At 53.0% G+C, this 21,219-nt stretch overlaps 1 protein-coding gene across 6 annotated transcripts; it reads right to left on the bottom strand.

Annotated features, from left to right (window-relative positions):
* Nucleotides 1-216: 216 nt before the first annotated feature.
* On the bottom strand, nucleotides 217-20,005 carry CDK11B (cyclin dependent kinase 11B). Of its 6 annotated transcripts, none has more exons than XM_045548748.1 (20): nucleotides 19,896-20,005; nucleotides 18,835-18,958; nucleotides 17,593-17,708; nucleotides 15,811-15,938; nucleotides 13,312-13,450; nucleotides 9,368-9,504; nucleotides 6,389-6,511; nucleotides 5,937-6,032; nucleotides 5,684-5,839; nucleotides 4,992-5,057; nucleotides 4,179-4,354; nucleotides 3,295-3,385; nucleotides 2,321-2,442; nucleotides 2,099-2,204; nucleotides 1,756-1,877; nucleotides 1,526-1,633; nucleotides 1,302-1,418; nucleotides 962-1,110; nucleotides 564-753; nucleotides 217-486 (listed from the first exon to the last, which is right to left on the bottom strand). In XM_045548748.1, the coding sequence occupies exons 2-20, from the start codon at nucleotides 18,943-18,945 to the stop codon at nucleotides 394-396; spliced, it is 2,346 nt and encodes a 781-aa protein (XP_045404704.1). In that variant the 5' UTR covers nucleotides 18,946-18,958; nucleotides 19,896-20,005; the 3' UTR covers nucleotides 217-393. The 6 variants fall into 6 exon arrangements, with proteins under 6 accessions (XP_045404704.1, XP_045404707.1, XP_045404708.1 ...); XM_045548751.1 differs by having other exon boundaries at nucleotides 15,841-15,938; nucleotides 19,896-19,998; XM_045548752.1 differs by having other exon boundaries at nucleotides 18,716-18,958; nucleotides 19,896-19,949.
* Nucleotides 20,006-21,219: the final 1,214 nt, after the last annotated feature.

Genomic DNA, 21,219 nt, shown 5'->3' with positions numbered 1-21,219 from the left:
AAACTTCTAACAACCTCATGTACAAGAACTCCCATGGCTGAGGCTGCCGCACACAGGGCCTGAGGCCGGGGAAGGCGGGAGGCTGCTCGTCCCCTGCAGAACCGGCCTCCGGCCACGAGGATTAAAAAAACAGACCCTGACCCAGTTCTGTTCCACGTCTCGGCCCCGCTGCCCTGTATGTTCCTTCTGGCGAGTCAGCTATCTGTGAAACACAGCTGCTCCTTCCACACATAAAATGGGATTTAATTCTACAAATTTATAAACGAACATAATATAAAAACAAAATGTGGAAAACAAACAATGCGAGGTGTTTGAAGACTTGGGTGTCTCTGTGTCCACGCCGGGCCAGGCCAGTCCCCCCGCGGCCAGGGCACCACCGGCCAGCTCTGCCCTTCAGAACTTGAGGCTGAAGCCGGGGCCGGCGGCCGAGGCGCCCTGGTTGGTGGTGGTGAGGTGGAAGCCTGTCTCCTTCAGGTCATCGTCACCCTGGAAGGGGGTTGGGCACCGTGAGGACCCTGCCCAGCCAGCCCCGCCCTGGGGCCCCCCACCAGCCAGGGCCTCACCAGCTGGCTGTAGCCCAGGCCTCCTTCCGGGGGCCGCGGGCTGGTGCCCCGCTTCACCCGCTGCTGCTCGCTCTTGGCGGGCCAGGTCGGGAACATGGAGGGCTCGATGGGGAGGGGGGTCTCGCGGAAATACTCGTGCTTGAGGCCGTCCTCGGCGCTGATCCTCCTCCCAGGGAAGTAGGTCAGGAACCTGGGGGAGCACAGCATCTGGTGCCTGGCTGCAGCCAGGCCAGACAGAGGGCACGCCTGCCACCCCCCACCCCGAGCCTCTAGGGTCCCCTAAGGGTGGGATGTGGGGAGCCGGGAGGCCAGCTCGGGGCTGGGGCTCTGGTGGCTGCAGAGACTGTGACGCGACGCCCCGCCCCGCCCCGCCCCTGCCAGGCAGCGCAGACACTGACTTGTTCATGAGGTCGAAGCCCTGGTCGGAGAGCAGAGCCCCAAAGCGCTTGCGCAGGTTGTTGTAGGGGTACTCGCTGAAGGTCATCTTCTTGACCGCTGGCAGGTCGTTGTAGCCAGGCCAGATTTTCTCACTGGGGGTCCCCAGGTCCTAAAACACAAGGACTTCTGAAGCAGCCACGCCTGCTACGGATGTGACACATGACAAGATGCCAACAGCTGCATCATGGTCAAGGGGTCACACCGCAGTCCTGGTCCCGTTCCCTGAGCAGCCAGCGCGACCCGGCAGGGTGCCGGGAGGGGACCAGAGTCCACAGAGGGACAGCTACGGCCCCAGCTCACCTTGAACACCTTGTTGATCTGGTCGATCTCCGACTTCCCAGGGAACAGCGGCTTCTGGGTCAGCAGCTCCCCGAAGATGCAGCCCACAGACCACATGTCCACGGCGGTGGAGTATTCCTGAGCACGGGAGACACAGCTCAGGGGAGCCAGCCAGGCCGTACCCCGGTGTCAGGCCGCCTGTGTGTGGCCTGAGCGGGGAGGGAGGTGCCCAGACCCCGACTCACCTTGGCACCGAGCAGCAGCTCGGGGGCACGGTACCACAGGGTCACCACAACTGGGGTATAGGCCTTCAGAGGGGACCCGTACTCCCGCGCCAGCCCGAAGTCTCCCACCTGTGAGGACAGAGGGCCAGGCTGTGGGCAGAGCTCGGGGTGCAGGTAGGCTGGCCCAGTGATGCCCCACTGGCTTGTGGGCCTGTGGGTGCCACCGCCTGCCCCCTGCCCCTGTGGCTCACCTTGAGGATGCCGGCGTGGCTCAGCAGCAGGTTGGACGTCTTGAGGTCGCGGTGCAGGATCCAGTTGTCATGCAGGTGCTTCACCCCACGCAGCAGCTGGATCATCAGGGTCTTCACCTCCCCTGGGACAGCGGCGGGGTCACAGGCGTGCCCCAGCCTCCAGAGTGCCCTCAGAGCCCACACAAGGCCTGGGTCCCAAGAGCCGTCTGCTGGGGGCTTCTAAGGACATTTATCCCAGGAGGCTTCAGCCCGGCGGGGCCCTCACATACGCCACCGCGAGTGTCACCGGCATTGCTATGGGGACACTGCCCTTGCCCTTGCTCCCAGCCCCGGGCGTCCGTACCTGGCAGGAAGGGCTGCTTCATGGTCTCCATGAGGCTTTTGAGGTCGTGCTCCACGTAGTTCATCACGATGTAGATCTTGTCCATGTTGCTGCCCACCACGATCTCCTGCGCAGGACCAGGCCTGGGTGCTGGGCACGGCCTCCAGCCCCCGCTCGCCCCCGCCGGGACCCCAGGGGACGGGAGGACCCGTGGCCGACCGCAGCACAGGCCGCGCCGCTCACCCTGACGGTGACAATGTTGGGGTGCTGGGCCTTGAGGATGGTGTTGATCTCCCGCAGCGACGTGATGGGGAAGCCCTCCTTCTCCTTCTCCATCTTCAGCCGCTTCAGGGCCACGATCTCGTCTGCGGAGACGCAGGGTGAAGACAGACATGGCGGAAACCTTCCTGCGCAAACTCGCACAGAGCTGCCAAAGCACCTGTCGTCGCGCAGAGATCTCGCCTCACGTGAGCTCAAGAACGTGGCCCCGGCAGCTCGAGGCCCGTCTCCTACACGCCTGCCGGGACTACGGGGACCGCTGGCCTCCGTGCTGCTGACTTTCCCACAGGGACACCTCGGTGCCGGGGCCACAGCCCACACACCGCTCAGGAGCATCACCCGACACCGCTGGGCAGGGACACGTACTGGGCATAGTGCCAGCCACAACCTTCACATCGGCCCCTCCTGCAGGACACCTCGCCCTCCTGGCCCCATCTCCCCTGTGGGGGGCGCTGCCACCGTCACAGTGAGTAGCAGAGCTCTAGGGCCTGGCAGACCTCTGGCTTCTGCAGGTGCTGAGGGGTCCAAACTCCAAATAGCTGCTCAGGTGAGGCATGACCTGGCGCCAGGCAGGTATGGGGCGGCCTGAGGCCCAGGGAGGGGGGGAGGGGAGCTGCGCGGATGCAAATCCACATTCAGCAACCTCGTGCCGGAGGTATGTGGGCTGCGGGCACCATCTGGCTGCAGCCCAGATCCCAGCTTGTGGCTCCCCGTTCCTGCCAGGGGCTGGCCGTCAGCCAGGGAACCTCCCACAAGGGGCTGCGTGTGGGACTTGCCTGCTAGGGCTAGACTTGCACCCCTCTGACCACGGCTCCTCAGGAGCCTTCCCGTCCGAGGACAGGCCAGAGCCGGCCTACTGACCAGGCTGGACTCTCTGGGCCACCCGGTCCCAGCCGCCCATCTCCCCACCCACGGGATTGCACCGGGGCTCCACCCACCTGTCTTCTTGTCTTTTGCTCTGTACACCACCCCGTAGGTGCCTTCCTCGATCCTGTTGAGACACTGGAACTCCTCCACGCTCCGGCAGCCCTAAGGGGGAAGCCCAGCGTGAGGGCTCGGCCACCCGAGGGACACACTGCCCCTGCACGGAGCAGGCGCACAGCACGACCTCCTCAGGACGCCCCCCCCCCCCCCCCCCACGGCACAGGATGAGGGCAGGTGGGAGGGCCGAGCTCTGCTGCATCTCAGCGTGGAAGCACCTCCCTCAAGTGGGCGTGGCCCCTGAGGACAGGCCCCGCCCTCTGCAGAGCAGCCTGGCACCCCCATGCCCAAGGTGCCCCACCCCCACAGTGCCCTCCCTCCCTGCTGGCCTGGAAGCTGGCACACAGGGCAGGAGTCGCCCACCGGGTTGTGCGGCTCCAAAGCACCATCGGGGAGGGGATAACCCAGCACAGGCCACTCGGTTGGAACCTGCCGGGTCTCCCGGAAAGAACCTTCCAGCCCTGGGTGCCACACCCATGTCCCAGCGCCGCCCTCCGGCCCTGTGCAGCGGCAGTGATGACGGGGCCTTGGTGCCCACCTGACCCACCCTTGCAGGGCTGCGCGGAGGGACGCTGCTCTGTGGAGGACGTGGGAGGGCGGCTGAGCACAGGCCTCCGCAGAAACGGCTGCAGAGCCCCCCGGCGGCCTGCCTTCCACACCACTCCCGGCCTGGGGGCTGCTGGCTGCAGTCGCCCCCTGCACTGCACAGGGGCCCAGCAGCCCCTCAAGCGAGACCCGGGCCTGGGGTCCAGGCTTCTGCTCTTAGCCACCTGCCCCAACTCGTCACCAAGCCAGCAGCAGGCCCTGGGGGTGAGGAGAGGGCGAGGGGCAGGGGCCTGACCTGCAGAGCCGGCAGGTACTTGGGCAGCTCCTGCTTGAGCTCAATGGGCGACAAGGCCGGGGAGTCGGGCACGTAGTCTCCTTCCGTCAGCGCGCTGCTCTGCGGGCTGCCCTCACCGACGTCCTCCTCCCCTTCCTCGCTCTCCCCGGAGTCTCGGTCAAATCGTGACTCTGGAACTTTAAAAGTTAAACTGAGTACAGAGCCAGGACTGGGCAGGCGTCACCAACCCTCGTCCTGCTCGGGGGCACAGAGTACCCACACACAGGACAGCCACGTGGCCTGCGGGACACCTCTTCAGCACAGGGCACCAGCGCTGGGCTCCTGACTCCTGCACGCAGGGCTTGGCGGTCAGGGGTCCCGGCAGGCTCGGCCGGGACGGCCACTGACAGGGTGGCCGAGCTCTGAAACTGTGCCCAGCGCCACGCAGAGGGTGTGCTTGGGATGCACGTCCCTCAGGCCAAGGACAAAGCCTGGTTGTCCGACGGAGGCCATGCCAGGCCTACCCTCCCAGGGACGGGCCGTGCCACCAGACCCGGCTTCTGCTCCAAGGACCGGAGCTGAAGTGGCATTTCGCAGCTCCCTCAGTGTCCCAGTCTGGCACACGCTCAGAAGAGGACCTGCAGTTTAAACTGTTCTTGCTACGTCATTGGTCCTTGGACAGGGCCAGGACAAGAACTCACGGTCGCTTCTGGGGAGGCCCAGGGGCTCGCGGAGTGCCACCTGCCTGGGAAGTGGTCTCTCTAGACAGGGAGCCCCCGTGGCACATTACCACCCCAGCACGAGGAAGAGGAACTGCTATGGGAGCCCGCTTACCAACCAAAAGATGGTTTTCATTCTCTCGCTCCTCATCCTCACTCATTTCTTCCTCACTCACTTCTTCTGCAAAAGGAACAGGTGTGCGCTCAGCCCAGGGCTAGTGCCGCTAGTCTAGGGACCGCCAGACCCCAGCACAAGCGGACTGTGGGGAGGTCAGCACTAGTGAGACACGCTCTAAACTGTCACTTTGGGGTTCTGTGGAAGTCCCAGATGGTGAGGGATTTTCAACTTGAAAATATTCTTTTTTTTTGGAGACAGAGTCTTGCTCTGTTGCCTGGGCTAGAGTGCTGTGGTGTCAGCCTAGCTCACAGCAACCTCAAACTCCTGGGCTCAAGCGATCCTCCTGCCTCAGCCTCCCAAGTAGCTGGGACTACAGGCATGCGCCACCATGCCCGGCTAATTTTTTCTATATATTTTTAGTTGTCCATATAATTTCTTTCTATTTTTAGTAGAGATAGGATCTCACTCTTGCTCGGGCTGGTCTCAAACTCCTGACCTTGACTGATCCTCCCGCCTCGGCCTCCCAGAGTGCTGGGATCACAGGTGTGAGCCACTGTGCTCAGCCCTGGAAATATTCTTAAATTAGACTTAAATCAGTTGTTTTTTCCACAGTTTCTAACCTCTCTACCGTACATACATAACGTATTCAGGATCAAATTAGAACAATCACGGCCCCACACGTCCCTCACCTGCCGACTGTTCTGACGCCTCCTCAGAGTTGCTCCCAGTTTCTTCCTCCTCTTCTTCCTCTTCCTCCTCCTCCTCCTCTGATTCTTCACTGGTGCTCCCCTCCTCCTCCTCCTCCTCCTCTTCCTCTTCCTCCTCAGAACCTGACCCTGATTCTGCTGTAGGAAGAAGACAGAGCCGGTTACCTTGGCGGGCCCCGGGGCTGCAGGCGAGGCCCGGGCTGGGAGAACCGGGACCTGAGGAGGACTCCGGGACCTGAGGAGGACTCCGCCGAGCTGGTCTTCCTCTCGCTGTCACTGACGTCCTGCAGGTCGGACAGCAGGTCTCTTTCTTCCATTTTCTCTTCTTTTACTTACGGAAAAAACCAGCAAAGGTGAATTTGGGGAAATGTTTTAAAATAAACAAGATAGCACCACCCCAAAATTAGATGGTATATTTCACATGATGATTAATCTCACTTTGTATGAAGAACAGCTCGTCCACATGCAGTTAACTGGAAGAGGATCCCCGAGAAGGACCCTATGTTTCCGCTGGCGGATCCGGGACCTCACTGCCCGCAAAGGTTAGTCCCTCTGGTCACACGGAGTGCTTCGGCCAGCACATCCGTTTCGTTGTGCAAAGGCAACTACTTAGGCTTCCCTTCGAATCATTTTACAAATCTCTGAAGAAGGAAGTGCTTATGTTCAGAACACCTGGGAAACACTCACCGGGCTTCCGGCTGTCCCCCAGCTCGAAGCGCTCCCTCGGCGGCCGGAGGGGGCTGCGGCTCCAGTGGCTGGCCTTGGCCTTGTCGCCGTAGTCCTCCCGCAGCGCGCGGTGATGTGCCGAACCTGGTGCACACAGGACAGAGTGGGAGATGGCACCAGTGGCACTGTCTTCCCCAAAGCCCCAGCCGGGGGCAGCTGCTACAGCACCAACACAGCACCACGGCACGGGGTCAGGAGGGCACGGGGTCAGAGCCCAAGGAGCCCGCGGAGAAAAAGCTCCCACTTAGAGGCTGTGAGCTGGCCCTGAAGACCACGGTGGACCTTCTAGACTGATCTTCGCTGGTCGGAAAGGGGTGGGTGGGGGAGGAACGTGGGCAGATGGAGCAGCAAGCGGCAGGAACCAGTCCCCTCGCCAGATGGCAAGCGCAGGGGCAGAGTCAGTCTGAGGTGACTGTTTGGAACTCTGCGGTCTACCACAGGTTTGCAGCTTCCAAGGCAAGGCCTGAGGAGTAAACCATGGTTAATCCTGGGCCACATCGCCTCTTAGCGCAGTGGCGGCTATGTGGCACCCACCCCCAGCCTTGTGGCTGGCAGCCGTGCACGCGGTCCTGGAGCGGCTCACACAGCTCGCTGGACCCAGGTGGCAGAGAGGACCCTGCCCCGTGCACGCGGGCACCTGAGCTCCGACCGTCGCTTCCCATCGAGAGGCGCAGAGGCAGCGCCCTGCTGCCCCCTCCAGCTGATGCAACCTTCCTGGCATCTGGAGGCTGCACCCTTCCCCCCTTCATTTCTCTGTCCCCTTTTGGGAGCCGGACATTTAGCGAAAAGGACGTTCAAAAACAGGAGGACATACGAGCAAATCAGAAGGAGACTGCACATGCCCAGGGACAGGTGCAGGCTGAGAAAAGCCCGTGAAGATTTTCAGTTTACACCCCAGTTGATCACCGGCCCGGGACAGCCACCGACACTCAAACAATAACAATAGCAACAAAGTAGCAAACCCTGGGGCTCAGAGGGAATCGCACTGTTAGAATCAAATGTCTAAGTTTTGACAAAAAAATCACGAGACATACGAAGAAACAGGAAAGTATGTCCCATTCAAAGGGGGAAAAAAAACACCATAAACTATCTCTGAAAAAAGATCTGATGGCAGATCAGCTATGCCTAGAAAATGACTTTAAAATAATTGTCTTAAAGGTGCTCAAAGAACTAAAGTAAGATGTGGAAAAAGTAAATAATGTATAACAAAACGGAAATATCAATAAACAGACAAAATCTAAAAAGAAACCAAAGAGAGGGCGCAGCCGTGCACCTATAGTTCCAGGTACTCGGGAGGCTGGGGCAGGAGGATTCCTTGTGCCCAGGAGTGGGAGGCTGCAGTGAGCTGTGATGACACCACTGCACTCCAGCCTGGGAGACAGAGCGAGACCCTGTCTCAAAAAAATAAAAAAAAAAAGAAAAGAAAAGAAACCAAAAATAAATCCGAAATAAAAAATTCATTAGAGGGGATTCAAAGGCAGATTTGAGCAGATAGAAGAAAGAATCAGTGAACTTGAAAAATAGGTCAATGGAAATAACTGAGTCTGAGGAACAGAAAGAAGACTGAAGAAAAGTACGCAGAGCTTCAGGGCTCTCTGGGACACCATGAACGGACCAGACCTCGGCATCGTGTGCGTCCCGGAAGAAGCAAAAGAAAAAGGGGCAAAGAGGATATCTGAAGAAGTAAACTTCCCAAATTTGAAGGAAGACACGAACATAAACCACCACGAAGCTCAATGAACTCCAAGACCCACCCATGACATAATACAATAGAACTGTCAAAAGCGAGAGACAAACAATCCTGAAAACAGCAAGAGAAGTGACTTGTCACACAGGAGGGAACCTCAGCAAGATTATCAGCACATTTCTTAGTAAAAACACTGGAGGCCTGAGATATGTCCAAAGTGCTAAAATTTAAAAAAATACAAACAAACACAAAAAAAGCCTGTCAACCCTGAATCCTACATCCCAGCAAACTGTCCTTTAAAAGTGAGAGACAGGCCAAGCATGGTGGCTCATGCCTGGAATCCCAGCACTCTGGAAGGCTAAGGTGGGAGGATCGTTCGAGATCAGGAGTTTGAGACCAGCCTGAGCAAGAGCGAGACCCCGTCTCCACTAAAAATAGAAAAAAATTAGCTGGGCAACTAAAAATAGAAGCAAAAAGTTAGCCGGGCATGGTGGCGCATGCCTGTAGTCCCAGGTACTCGGAAGGCTGAGGCAGGAGGATTGCTTGAGCCCAGGAGTTTGAGGTTGCTGTGAGCTAGGCTGATGCCACAGCACTCTAGCCTGGGCAACAGAGTGAGACTCTGTCTCAAAACAAACAAAAAAAAGTGACAGAGAAATTAAGACATTCTCAGATAAACAAAAATGGAGGGGGTTCATTACCACTAGACGTACCCTGCAAGAAATGCTGAAGGAAGCCTTGGCTCCCACAGAGACAGAGAGCAGAGTGGGGGCTGCCAGGGCTTAGGGAAGGGGGTGGGGAGTTTTGTTTCATGGCGCAGTTTCAGTTTGGCGAGAGGGATGGATGGTGGTGACCACACAACACTGCGAAGGCGCCTCAAGGCACTGAACTGTACACTTAAAAATAGTTAAGATGGTAAATTTTATATTTCTTTTATTACAATTTTTAAAATTGGAACTAGAAAAAGAGAAAGGACAAGGAAAAGTACAGAAGCTGAGAATCTACCTCTTAAAACCCGCAGCTGCCCAGCAGCAGGCAGCGGACACACGGCACAGCCCACGCACCTGCCCAGCACCCGGCCGGGCCGCAGCCCCGGTCCTGGCTCCCGGACACATGCCCCACGCCTGCGCCCTCACGCTGCCTCCCGGCGCCACGCCCAAGCTCAGGCAGGGCTGGCGCATCTGCAGTGCCCTGTGTCAGCCCCAGAATCACCGTCACCCCACAGGGGAGCAGCCGGAGGAGAGGCCCCCACTCACCTTCCCTGCGGGCCTCGCGCTCCTTGCGCCGCTCCTCTGCCCGCCGCTCGCGCTCCTTCTGCTCCCGCTGCTCTTTCTGCTGCTCGCGCATCTTGCGCTCCCGCTCACGCTTCCTTTCTAGCTGCTCCAGGCGATCCCTGGAAGAAGCAGAGGCCGTCACTGCCACCCCAGACAGAAAGCTTTCTTTTCACCCCATGGTTTCTGCTCAAATTTATAAACTATGTTCAAGCCACAAATGGCTTTTTTTTCACCTTCCTTAACTTCCCAGCTCCAGGGAGCCGCTCTGTTGTTATTTGGTGTTTTGTCTTCTGTTTTGTAATAAACAAACAGAGTCTCGCTCTGTTGCCCAGTCTGGAGTGCAGTGGCGTCACCACAGCTCACTGCAGCCTCCGACCCCTTGCCTCAAGTGATCCTCCTGCCTCAGCCTCCTGAATCGCTGGGACTACAGACAAGTGCCACCACACCCAGCCAATTTTCAAATTTTTTGTAGAGATGAGGTCTTGCTATGTTACCCAGGCTGGTCTTGAACTCCTGGCCTCAAGTGATCCTTCTGCCTCAGCCTCCCAAAACGCTGGGATCACAGGCGTGAACCACCCGACCTGGCCCGAAAATGGCTTTAAAAATAGAAGATACATGCGTCTCAAGCACTGCTCCTAAAGAGCCCAACAGAATAAAATCAAGTACTGGCTAAAGGAGACAATCACCTGTTAGAAACAAAAACATCTACTGGTTCTAGCCCATGTCTGTGAAGTAGCCACACTAGAACACCTCTGGAATTTACCTAAGTCCGTGTGAGAATTCATTTAAAATCCAAACCGACAGTGAAAAAAACGTGCGCAGGCTACAGCAGGGGGCAGGGGAGCCTGCTGCGGAGGTGGCCCTGTGGCCCCAGGGCTGACCCTCCCAAATGGGCCCCAAGCCCCTTCCACCACGTGGCAAGAATGTGACGCAGCAAACGTCAGTGACCGGAGCACGTGTCGCGGCAATGTTAAGTGGCTGAACAGCTAAAAGTGATCTGTAAGACTTAACCAATTCCTCACGTTCCTGCAAAGTCGCACACAACCTGGAAAACACAAGCTTGCAACAGGCATCCTCACACACGCGGAGAAACAAACAGAAGTGAGAGGCCTACGCGACGGCACTGCACCAGCGCGAATCTGCGGGGCGCTCCCGCTGGAGGCGGCTGCGGGGGGTTCTGGGGTTCCAGGTGCTATTTCCCAAGTTCCCGTGAGTCCAAAACTACTTCAAAATAAAAGGTGCAGCACAACTGACGTATGAAATTTCACCACTGAACTCAACGCTTTCTAGTAACTTCAGGCAGCCGCGCAGCCAGGAGCTGGATTAGAACGTCTCCCATGTGCTCATGCACAGCCTGCATGGAACCCCGCGGGCCGCCTGTCGTGTGCTTGGATCTTCCGGGCCTTTCTTCGGCTGGCCCTGGGTCGGGTTCGTGTTCCTCTTTCTAGTTTCTTCAAGTGAAAGCCAGTTCACTAATATGACAACTTCCTTTTCTGATGTAAGTACTGATTTAGCTGCATCCCTAAATGTTGAGACACTGTTTTCATTTTCATTTAGTTCAAAATATTTCCTACTTTTCCTTATAATTATTCTTTAAGCCATGGGTTACTCAGAAGTGGGCCGCCGAGTTTCCTTTGGTTAGAGGGCAGGCTCTGTGATTCCACCTTTTCCAGCTTGAGATTTGCTATGTGGCCTGACACGCGAGCCATCTTGGGAGACGCATGAGCTGCAGGTGTGACTGTAAAGGGTGTGTCCCCTGCAGTTACAGATGGAGCGTTGTGTACTGTTTTTAAGATACAGGGTCTCGTTACGTTGCTCGGCTGGAGTGCAGTGGTGTCATCACAGCTCACTGCAGTCTCCAACTCCCAGGCTCAAGCGATCCTCCTACCTGAGCCTCCCAAGTAGCTGGGACTATAGGTGCGCACTACCACAGCTGGCTAATTTTAAAATTTTTTGTAGAGACAGGGTCTCACTATGTTGCCCAGGCTGATTTCAAACTCCTGGCCTCAAATGATCCTCCCACTTTGGCCTCCCAGAGTGCTGGGATTATAAAGTTATGAGCTACCACACCAGCCATGACTGTTCTTATCCATGTTGTCCGGCTGCTTTTGGGGGGAGAGGACGGGCTGATGTTTTTTTTTTTTTCTTTTAAGAGACAGTCTCCCTATGCCGCCTAGGCTGGCCTTGAACACCTGGGCTCAAGCGATACTCCCACCTCAGCTTCCCGAGTAGCTGGAACCACAGATAAATGCCATGCACCCAGCTCTCGACTGGCCAGTCTTTATTAATTAGCCTCAGCCGGTATGCCCAACATGTTCCTTTTGCTCCTCCCTTTCGCTGCTTTCACCTTTGGGAAAATTGTATAGAAGCCCAAATTTCACCTGCCAACCTCCACTTGTACACAAGGCCTCCCTCTCATGGGAGCAGGCACACGCAGTGCCTGGCAAACACGGCATTTCACAGACTAACAGGAATGTGACGCGCAACGCTTCCCTCACCTCCCAATGGCCTCAGCGCCGCCCACACCCTCAGCACCAGAAAGAACCAACGCTCCTCTCCCCCTTCCTCACACGCTCCGTGCTCGGCCTGGCTGCCGGGAAGGGTCAATACCCTGTCCTAGCTCAGGCTCCTCCCTTCCCGGTGGCGGGCCAGCTCCAGGCCTTCCGTGGGCACGGCCTCCATGCAGGGCACTCACATCTAGCCTGCGTCCCCTTTCCTGGGCCACAGAGACAGACCTGGGCTAACAGAGGCTCCCTCCTGGAAATCTGAACTTACAAAGCGGCCCTAGGGGACTAACGTCTAGGAGTCCAGCGTCCCAGTTTCCCGACTGCTTCAAGATCTTTGGGAGCTCCTTTCTTATCCTTTTTTGTTATTTGAAAGGCCCAGAGTCTACTTCTGATGTGACCCAGGGAACTCTTAGCAATCTATTTCCTTAGTCTTCCTGGCCTAGACAACCCACAAGAGTCTGACACAGAGATGCTCAATGAACAGCCCTGGACAGGTGATGACTCACCCACACCACAGACGTCACTTGTGCACTGGGTCAGAATTTACGCACCTGGACTTGGCTGACTTTCTCTGAGATGACTCCACTCTCTGCCACAGCCTGAACACAACACACACTGAACGTGTGACGACCTCACCTGGCCCCAGAGGAGCCCCCCCCCCCCCCCCCCCCGCCACCACGATGCCCAGTGTGTCTCCTCTCCTCCTCCCTGCCATCAGCTTGCAGGTCTCAGAGGATCGTTTCTCCCCACTGCGTCTCCACTGTTCCGTGTCTGTCTCGGCCTCCGTTTCCTCACCCTGAACTCCCATTGGCAATGACCCTCCCTGCCAATCCCTCTCACACTGACGCTGTCTTGTGGCATGAGTTAGGTCCCGGCTCAGTCTGGCTCTTGATGGCCTCCCCACCAGCCTCCATCCTTCTCCTCCTCCCCACCAGCCTCCATCCTCCTTCTCCTCCCCATCAGCGTCCATCCTCCTCCCCCCACCCGCCTCCATCCTCCTCCTCCTCCTCCTCCTCCCCATCGGCCTCCATCCTCCCCCCACCTGCCTCCATCCTCCTCCCCCCACCTGCCTCCGTCCTCCTCTTCCCCCCACCTGCCTCCGTCCTCCTCTTCCCCCCCCAGCCTCCATCCTCCTCCCCCCACCAACCTCCCCACACAGACTTCTAATCCTACCATTATCTTCTCTCAACCAATCCACACACCTTTCTGACCTGCAGATACAGTAAAAACTTCCTTCCTTCAGGACAATTCTCTTGGTTAACACCTCCCAGCGTTTGCGGAACCATGTTCTGATGACCTCGCCACAGGCCTGCTGCCCTCCCCCTGCCCTCACAGCACCCTGCACCCCAGCTCCCCATCGGAGCCCCTGACACTGCACCCCAGCTCCCCGTCGGAGCCCCGAGCGAGCCAGGCCCTCACCTCTCCCTCCTCGAGTGCTCTCTGGCCAGCTCCCTCCGCTTCTGCCGCTCCCACTCCCGGCGAGCCTTGTCCTGCTCCTCGCGGTGCCGCTTCCGACGCTCGTGCTCTCGCTCCTTCTCCTTCACTCTCGCATGCTTCCCTAGCCAGAGACAGGGCCACACAAGGCAGCTGAACTCCCAAAAATGCAACTTGAAAATCAGATCAAGTCAAGAAGAAAAATATTTAAGTAACGACCTGAAGAAACGAGCATGATTTTATGTTAAATAAAAGAACCCTAAAATATAAAGCTCTATGCAGTGAGCTCCCAATTATAAAAAAGAAAAGAAATATGGCTATCACTGAATAGCAGAACTGTGACTTTCATCTTCTTTTTAATTTTGTGTACTGAATAAACTACGATCAGAATATATTAGTTTCATAATTAAAAAAAATCACTATTCATAAAGAACACAGAGCAAAACCTTGCTATTAGTGGGCTTGTACACCATGTTCTGACACCACGTTAACTGACCTGTGTTGTCAGATAATGAGATTTAAATCGGGCCCCAGGTCCGGTTCTCCCAGTACCCCTAAGAGCCTCTTGATATCGGTAGGTTATCAAACCACTAGCTAAGCCAAACCCATTATTTGAACTTCAACAAATTCCTGTCTTTTGGTGTTTTTCCCCATATTTGTTGAATTAAGGTAATTTTATATGTACACAAACTACTCTAAAACAACATAACATGGGAGGAAAAAACATCAGAAGAAAAATCAAATAGCTATTCTCAATGATTAGGTCATTAAATATGAAATGGCCGATTTCAGATAAAAAGTGTAGTTCAGTACATCTCAAACAAGATGCAGTACAGTTATTAAAAGTCTGTGCCTAAACTGTTAACACAGTTTTCCTATCTTAACAGTAGCTTGTTTATGCCAGTAGCCAAGAAGCCTGGAGAGCAAGTGGCAGTGAAATTGCTAAAGGTGTTTTCCACAGCTTGTTGAGATTTGAGTATTTTTCCTTGCAAGAAGTGGTCCAAAGCCTGGAAGAAGTGGGAGTCAGTCAGTGCAAGGTCTGGTGAGTATGGTGGATGACAAGAGTTTCCAAGTCCAGCCTCTGTAATTTGAGCAATGCCGTTTGTGCCACATGGGGTCAAGAATTATCTTACAAGAGGACTGGCCTGTGTGTTGACCGATCACAGCTGCTTAATCACAAGCATCCTCATCATTTTGTCCAGTTGGTAGCGGTAGACATCCGCTGTAATCGACTGACCAGGTTTTACGAAGCTGTGGTGGATAATACCAGCGCTGGACCACCAGACACACAGCATTAGATTTTTCTGATGAGTATTAGGTTTCGGACCACATTCTGGCACTTCATCTTCATCCAATCACTGTACCAAATGCTTCAACTGTCAAAAAGAATCCATTTTTCATCACATGTGACAATACAGTATAGAAATGGTTCATCTTTATGTCGTGACAGTGAAGAGACAATTTCTCTTCTGATGCTCATTTAATTCATGCAGAACCCATCTGTCAAGCTTTTTTACCTTGCCGATTTATTTCAATGGTCCAATACTGTTGCAATAATAACGTCAAACCTTGCTGCTAATTCACGTGTAGGTTGAATGGATTCGCTTCTGTTACAGCTTTTCAGTTCATCATTATCCACTTTGGTCTCAGGTCGCCCACATGGCTCATTTTCAAGACTAAAATCACAATGGAACTTCTCAAACCATCAACGTACTCTGAGTTCATTAGCCACCTCCCTCCCAAACACTTCGTTGATATTTTGAGCTGTCTATGCCGCAGTGGTTCCACAACAGAACTTGTATTTGAAAACAACACAAATTTTTGACTTATCCATGGTTTCACAAAAATTGCTCTAAAAAAATGAAAGATAATCACAAACTAAAACATTCGTTTGAAAGACTGAGGATGGGCAGGCATGGTGGCTCACGCCTATAATCCTAGCACTCTGGAAGACCGAGGCGGGTGGATCGTTCTCAGGAGTTCCAGACCAGCCTGAGCAAGAGCACCTCTTCTCTACTAAATTAGAAACAAATTATATGGACAACTAAAAACATATACAGAAAAAATTAGCCAGGCATAGTGGTGCATGCCTGTAGTCCCAGCTACTCAGGAGGCTGAGGCAGGAGGATTGCTTGAGCCCAGGAGTTCGAGGTTGCTGTGAGCTGGGCTAACACCACAGCACTCTAGCCCGGGCAAGAGAGTGAGACTCTGTCTCAAAAAAAAAAAAAGATTGAGAATGATGTTCCTTCACAGTTAACATAAAACAAGAAGTGTCAAAGTGAAATGTCAGCGATATTGACTGTCAAACTGAGTACTTAAGGAAATCGGACATTTCATTCTTAATAACCTAACACAACAAACTCATGGTTTTAGCTAAAATTTTCTTCCTCTTCTTTTTCAACTGTGCTCTGGGCAATGTAGTAGATTCTGAAATAGGAAATAAACCACACTTAAATATGATATCAAAGACAAATATTTCTGTACCCCCTTCTGCTGAATGGCTACGATGCCTACGTTTCTCTTTTCTTTTTTCATCTTTTCTGTGATGAGCTTTTTCTTTCCGAGACATTTGCTGTGGTGGTTTGATAGCCAAAGAATCATCTTCCTCTCCTCTGAAATAAGACAAGAGCCCCAGACACACGTGAGCAAGAGGGAAGGAGCACCAGGGTATTATGAAGTTTCTCCAACACAGAGAAGTGCAGAATTCAGACCTGGAATAAAGCTGAACCTGAACAGAACCATCATTTCAAATATTATGTTAATTCTGGCCAGGCGCAGTGGCTCACACCTATAATCCTAGCACTCTGGGAGGCCAAGACAGGAAGATCGCTTGAGGTCAAGAGTTTGAGATCAGTCTGAACAAGAGCGAGACCCTGTCTCTACTAAAAATAGAAAGAAATTAGCTGGACAACTAAAAACATGTAGAAAAAATTAGCCAGCATGGTGGCACATGCCTGTAGTTCCAGCTACTCGGGAGGCTGAGGCAGTAGGATTGCTTGAGCCCAGGAGTTTGAGGTTGCTGTGAGCTAGGCTGACGCCCAGCACTCTAGCCCAGGCAACAGAGTGAGACTCTGTCCGCCCCCCAAAAAAAGACTGAAAGAAAAATTATGTTAATTCTGAAACTTAAGCTATCTTAAGATTCAGATAAAAAATGCAAGAAATCAATGTGGTATGTGGAAAAAAAATGCCTTTCTGAAGACCTTTAGCGAGTTCATTTTGTGATTGTGGTGATAGTTTCACAGACTTGTAAAAATGTGTCAAACTGCACACTATAAATACAGGCATAGCTCATTTTGTCATTTATACTTTTTTTTTTTTTTTTTGAGACAGAGTCTTGCTCTGTTGCCCAGGCTAGAGTGAGTGCCGTGGCGTCAGCCTAGCTCACAGCAACCTCCAACTCCTGGGCTTAAGCGATCCTACCACCTCAGCTTCCCGAGTAGTTGGGACTACAGGCATGCGCCACCATGTCCAGCTAATTTTTTTTCTATATATATTTTTAGTTGGCCAGATAATTTCTAATTTTTAGTAGAGACGAGGTCTCACTATTGTCCAGGCTGGTCTCGAACTCCTGACCTCGAGCGATCCACCCGCCTCGGCCTCCCAGAGTGCTAGGATTACAGGCGTGAGCCACAGCGCCCGGCCTGTCATTTATACTTTAATAAAGCTATTAAAAAAGATCCTGTAATTTTATCAACCTTAATGATCTCAAAACATCATTTTAACAGTATCTTCAACTTATTTCTATATCATGAAAATCCTGGGAAAATCCATACCCTGAGCTTCTCAGGACAAACATTCTACCTTAATTTCTGGTTGTGTTTCCTTTAACTATCCAGCAATGGATATGAGAAGGAAACAGATGAGAAGAAATTCATGGCACAGGAAGAAAGAACATACAGGTCTCAATACGAATGCTTCTGATAAGCAGCTCCTCTCTGGTACCTTTCTGCATTCTGCTTTGGTTTATCTGTGCAAAATCTTAGCGAATAACTTTATCAATCATTGTAACATATGGCAAACTTACATAAATGGTGCCAGCCTGACTGAACAGTCACAAAGAAAAGAATACATGCTCACTCAGTCTTTTCATAAGAAGAGGGGTAAAGAGGACAAGGTGACAACTGACACCACAGGAGAGTCAATCACAACTGTGCGGTAACCCTAAAGTCACAACTATACATTTGTGAAGGTGACACTGAGAAAGAGCAGCTGGGACCCCCACTGTGTGGAGTGGCCCCGGCTGTCCTCTCATGCTCGATCTCCCACCTGTCTTCCATGGAGTCCTCCCTTCTATATGGCGAGTTCCTTATAGTGATCTCCATGCGGTGATCTCTCAGCTCCCCCTCTTCAAGGGAATCCCTCTTGGAATCCCGGTCATCAGACTAAGAAGCAAAGAGAAAGTTAATCAATTTTCTTATAAATAAAAGTATTTTTAAAGATAATCAAACCTTGCCAACATCCAAAAACAAATCTTCATATATACTCTGAATGGACCAATGCTATAAAATATAAAAAATTTTCATTCAAATCCCTTGACTTAATTAAAATCGTAACTTTCTGAAACCCAAAACCTAGATGTGAAGTTTAAAAGTAGCATATATGACGAGGAACATTAAACTCTTATGCCAATATGTTAGTTGCTTCTATGAGCCATAAATGCGCCTTAAAGCATATTTTAGACACCAAATTCTCTGTGATACCTCATATAGTACAGGCAAACCTTGGAGATATTGCGGGTTTGGTTCCAGACCACCACAAGAAAGCAAATATTGTGATAAAGGGAGTCACAAAAATTTGGTTTCCCAGTACAGGATACTGTAGGCTATTATGTGTGTACAGCTTTATGTCTAAAAAAAACAGTGTACATACCTTAATTAAAACACTCTGTTGCTAAAAATGCTAGCAAAGTGAGCACACGCTGTCAGAAAAATGGTGCTGACAGACTTGCTCGGCACAGGGTTGCCACCGACCTTCAACGTATAAGAAACACAACATCTGGGAAACGCAATACAGCGAGGTATGCCTGCACTTCAGATGATCTGTTACTAAGCTCAGCAGAAGAGGTACTTTTGCCAATGCCTCTTATCAAATTACCAAAAAGTTTTTCCAAGTATGTTATTATGCAAACCAAAAAAGATACAAAACATTTGTATTAATTTCAAAGCAAGTTCCCACTATATTAAAAATACTTGGAAATGGTATTATGAATATACTAATAATAAAATGAGAAAAATTAGTCCAATTGTACTAATGACTGTAGGTTCAGAATATTTTACTCTTCATGTAGATGCTCATCTAGATACAGCTTTAGTGTGTTAACAATCTGCCTGCAATGTCAACTGAGTATTTGAATGTTTTTGTTAATTTTTAGAATAGATTTTGGGCTCACCTGTGACATTTGGAAGTACAAAAGAACTTCACCGAAGAAGCGTTGTTCTAATGGAAAAACGAGGGCAAAGAAATTAAATCTCCTTTAAGAAAATCACTTACTTAAAAAACATGGCTTACATTTTTTAAGCGTTTTATCTCTGCTTTCTCCTCTTGTTCCTTCCTTCGTTTCTTTTCCTGAAGAATTTCATCTAAAGTTTTCACTTTCCAAGAGTCCTTTTCATCACCCATTTGAGTTAAAACACTGCAAAAAGAAAAATAATTCAAGCTACATCGGACACAAGCTAACGTTTTGTGCTCTGTTGTCTGCACACACTTAAGCCTAGTCACTTTTGAGTGCTTCAGAATAAGTTCTCAAAAGTGAAGCACGAAGAGTTCTAAGCCAGGAGAGGTGGTGCACTTCTGCAGTCCCAGCTATTCGGGAGGCTCAGGTGGGAGGAGCACTTGGGTACAGGAGTTCCAGGCTGTAGTGCGCTATCATGGCGTCTGGGAATAGCCACTGCACTCCAGCCTGGGCAACACAGCGACACCCCGTCTCTTGAAAACAAACAAACAAAAAGAACAGAGTGATGTGTTCTGAAAAACGACTACTTAGAAGCAAACCTCTCTTCTGTCATTCCTGTATGGTCTTGGGCAACTTACTTCACCTCAGTTTACTCTCCTGCAAAATGGAAACACCACCACCTCCGTGACGGTATTGTTCAAGGATTAAGGGAGATCCTCCACAGAAATGCTCTTAGCTTAGTGCCTAGCACTAATGAAGCAAACCTTCTGCTGTCAAAGGAATCTATTACAGAGACAACTTGAGCTAAATGAAGTCACTGGCATAGTGGACAGCTACAATTTCCGTCACAGGGTACGGGGAAGCCTGGGGCTGAGAGATGCCCCGAGAAGGTGCGCTTGCTAACAAGACCACCTGGCCCAGGCGCTCGGCTCCTACTTCCTTGGGTTCAGTCAGGCAAACCTGAGGTTCAGCCCGGCAGGGGCTGGCTCCATGGAGCGCCTGTGCCCGCCTCCTGCTCCACCCGAAGTTCCTCCCGGGACGACACTGGACCGGGGACCGAGGAGGTCGTTCGCCCCCGGCCCCACGCCCGCCCCCGCCCGGAGGCCTGGCGGATGTGAGACCTCGGGTGAGCAGGTCCCGCCGCGCTCCCACGCCGGGCCGCCCAGAGGCTACTCACCCCTGCGCCGCCGCCGCCGCTGCCGCCGCCGCCGCCAGTCCCGGAGCCAGAAAACAAACAGCGTCCGGCGCGCGCCACGAGTGTCGTCACTTCCTACGTCGGCGGGGGATGATGACGAGAGAGGAAGGGTGGTCTCTAGTTCAGGACTCGAGAAGGGACAACGACCCACGCGCTCCCTTTGCCTTCCTGCGCCTGCGCGGGCCGATGACGCAAGACAGCGCGGCCTCGAGTCCCGGACTCAACCAGAAACGGAGTCCGCACGGCACTTCCGGCTTCGGCGCTGGCTGCTGACGCAAGAGCCGGAGCGCCGGGGCGGAGCGACTTCTCCAGCGGGAGACCCACCCCGACCCCGGAGGCCGGACGGAGGTGTCCGTCCGTGGGCGCCCGTCGCTGGAGGCCTGACGGCCACCGGCCCCTTCGCTGCGGCGCCAGGCCCCAGCCCGCGGCAGACAGGCCCGCCCTGGAGCGAGACGCCGGCCCCGCCCCGGCCTCCGCCCACCGTCCGGCTCGCTACGCCCCGGGGGCACGCGCGGGTCTGCGCGCTCAGCGCCCTGTAGAGCCCCGGCCTGGCGCCCGGCCCCGCTGAACTCTGACATTTCAGACGAGAGGAAAGTCTTGCCAGGGCAGGTAGAGCTCTACGGTGACATTTAAGCTGATGCTATGGCAGCGGTTGAGTAAGCAGACCCACTGGGTAAGGTTTTTAAGGCTCCCAACCCCGGAGGCCTCACTTCGAACCTGTGAAGTCAGAACCTCCCGGGAGAGACTGATAAAACGGATAATTCCCCTTCCATATGTCAAGTTATCCTGTGGACTTAAAAAAAATAGTCGCAGAAAAATAATTCAACATTCTGAATCTTAGGGAAGAGGCCATGAAAGATAACAGCCATCCACATTTACTGGGTTTGAAATGGGAGAATGCATAAGAATGCGACAAGACATTGACCAGGGCATAAAAAAGGGAAGGGATATTGGAATTTTTGTTTTTCATCCCAGAACATGCTGCTTACTTTGTGTATCCAAGCTCTTATTTTGCTTTCTGAGTTCTCGGTAATGGGAAAACCTTCATTAACCCCCCTCGTTTTGTAAAAGTTGTCAGTACAAGAATGGAGACCAGAGGCCATGAAGGAAGGGCCCTCTTGCTGGCGACAGGAACAGCCACGGAGGACTTTCCCAATTAGAACTTTCTGGTTAAGCCACTAATGTGAAGACCCTTTCCTAGCGGCAGCCAGTGCCTGCAATAAGCCCCTAGAGCCGCTGGTCTTTGTTTCGAAACAGCTTATGTGGACTTCTTTCTGCCTGTAAAAGCTTCCTTGTACGCCAAACC

The sequence above is a fragment of the Lemur catta genome, chromosome 3 (assembly GCF_020740605.2).
Source record: "Lemur catta isolate mLemCat1 chromosome 3, mLemCat1.pri, whole genome shotgun sequence".
NCBI classification, from domain to species: domain Eukaryota; kingdom Metazoa; phylum Chordata; class Mammalia; order Primates; family Lemuridae; genus Lemur; species Lemur catta.
This window is presented reverse-complemented; position numbering and strand designations above follow the sequence as displayed.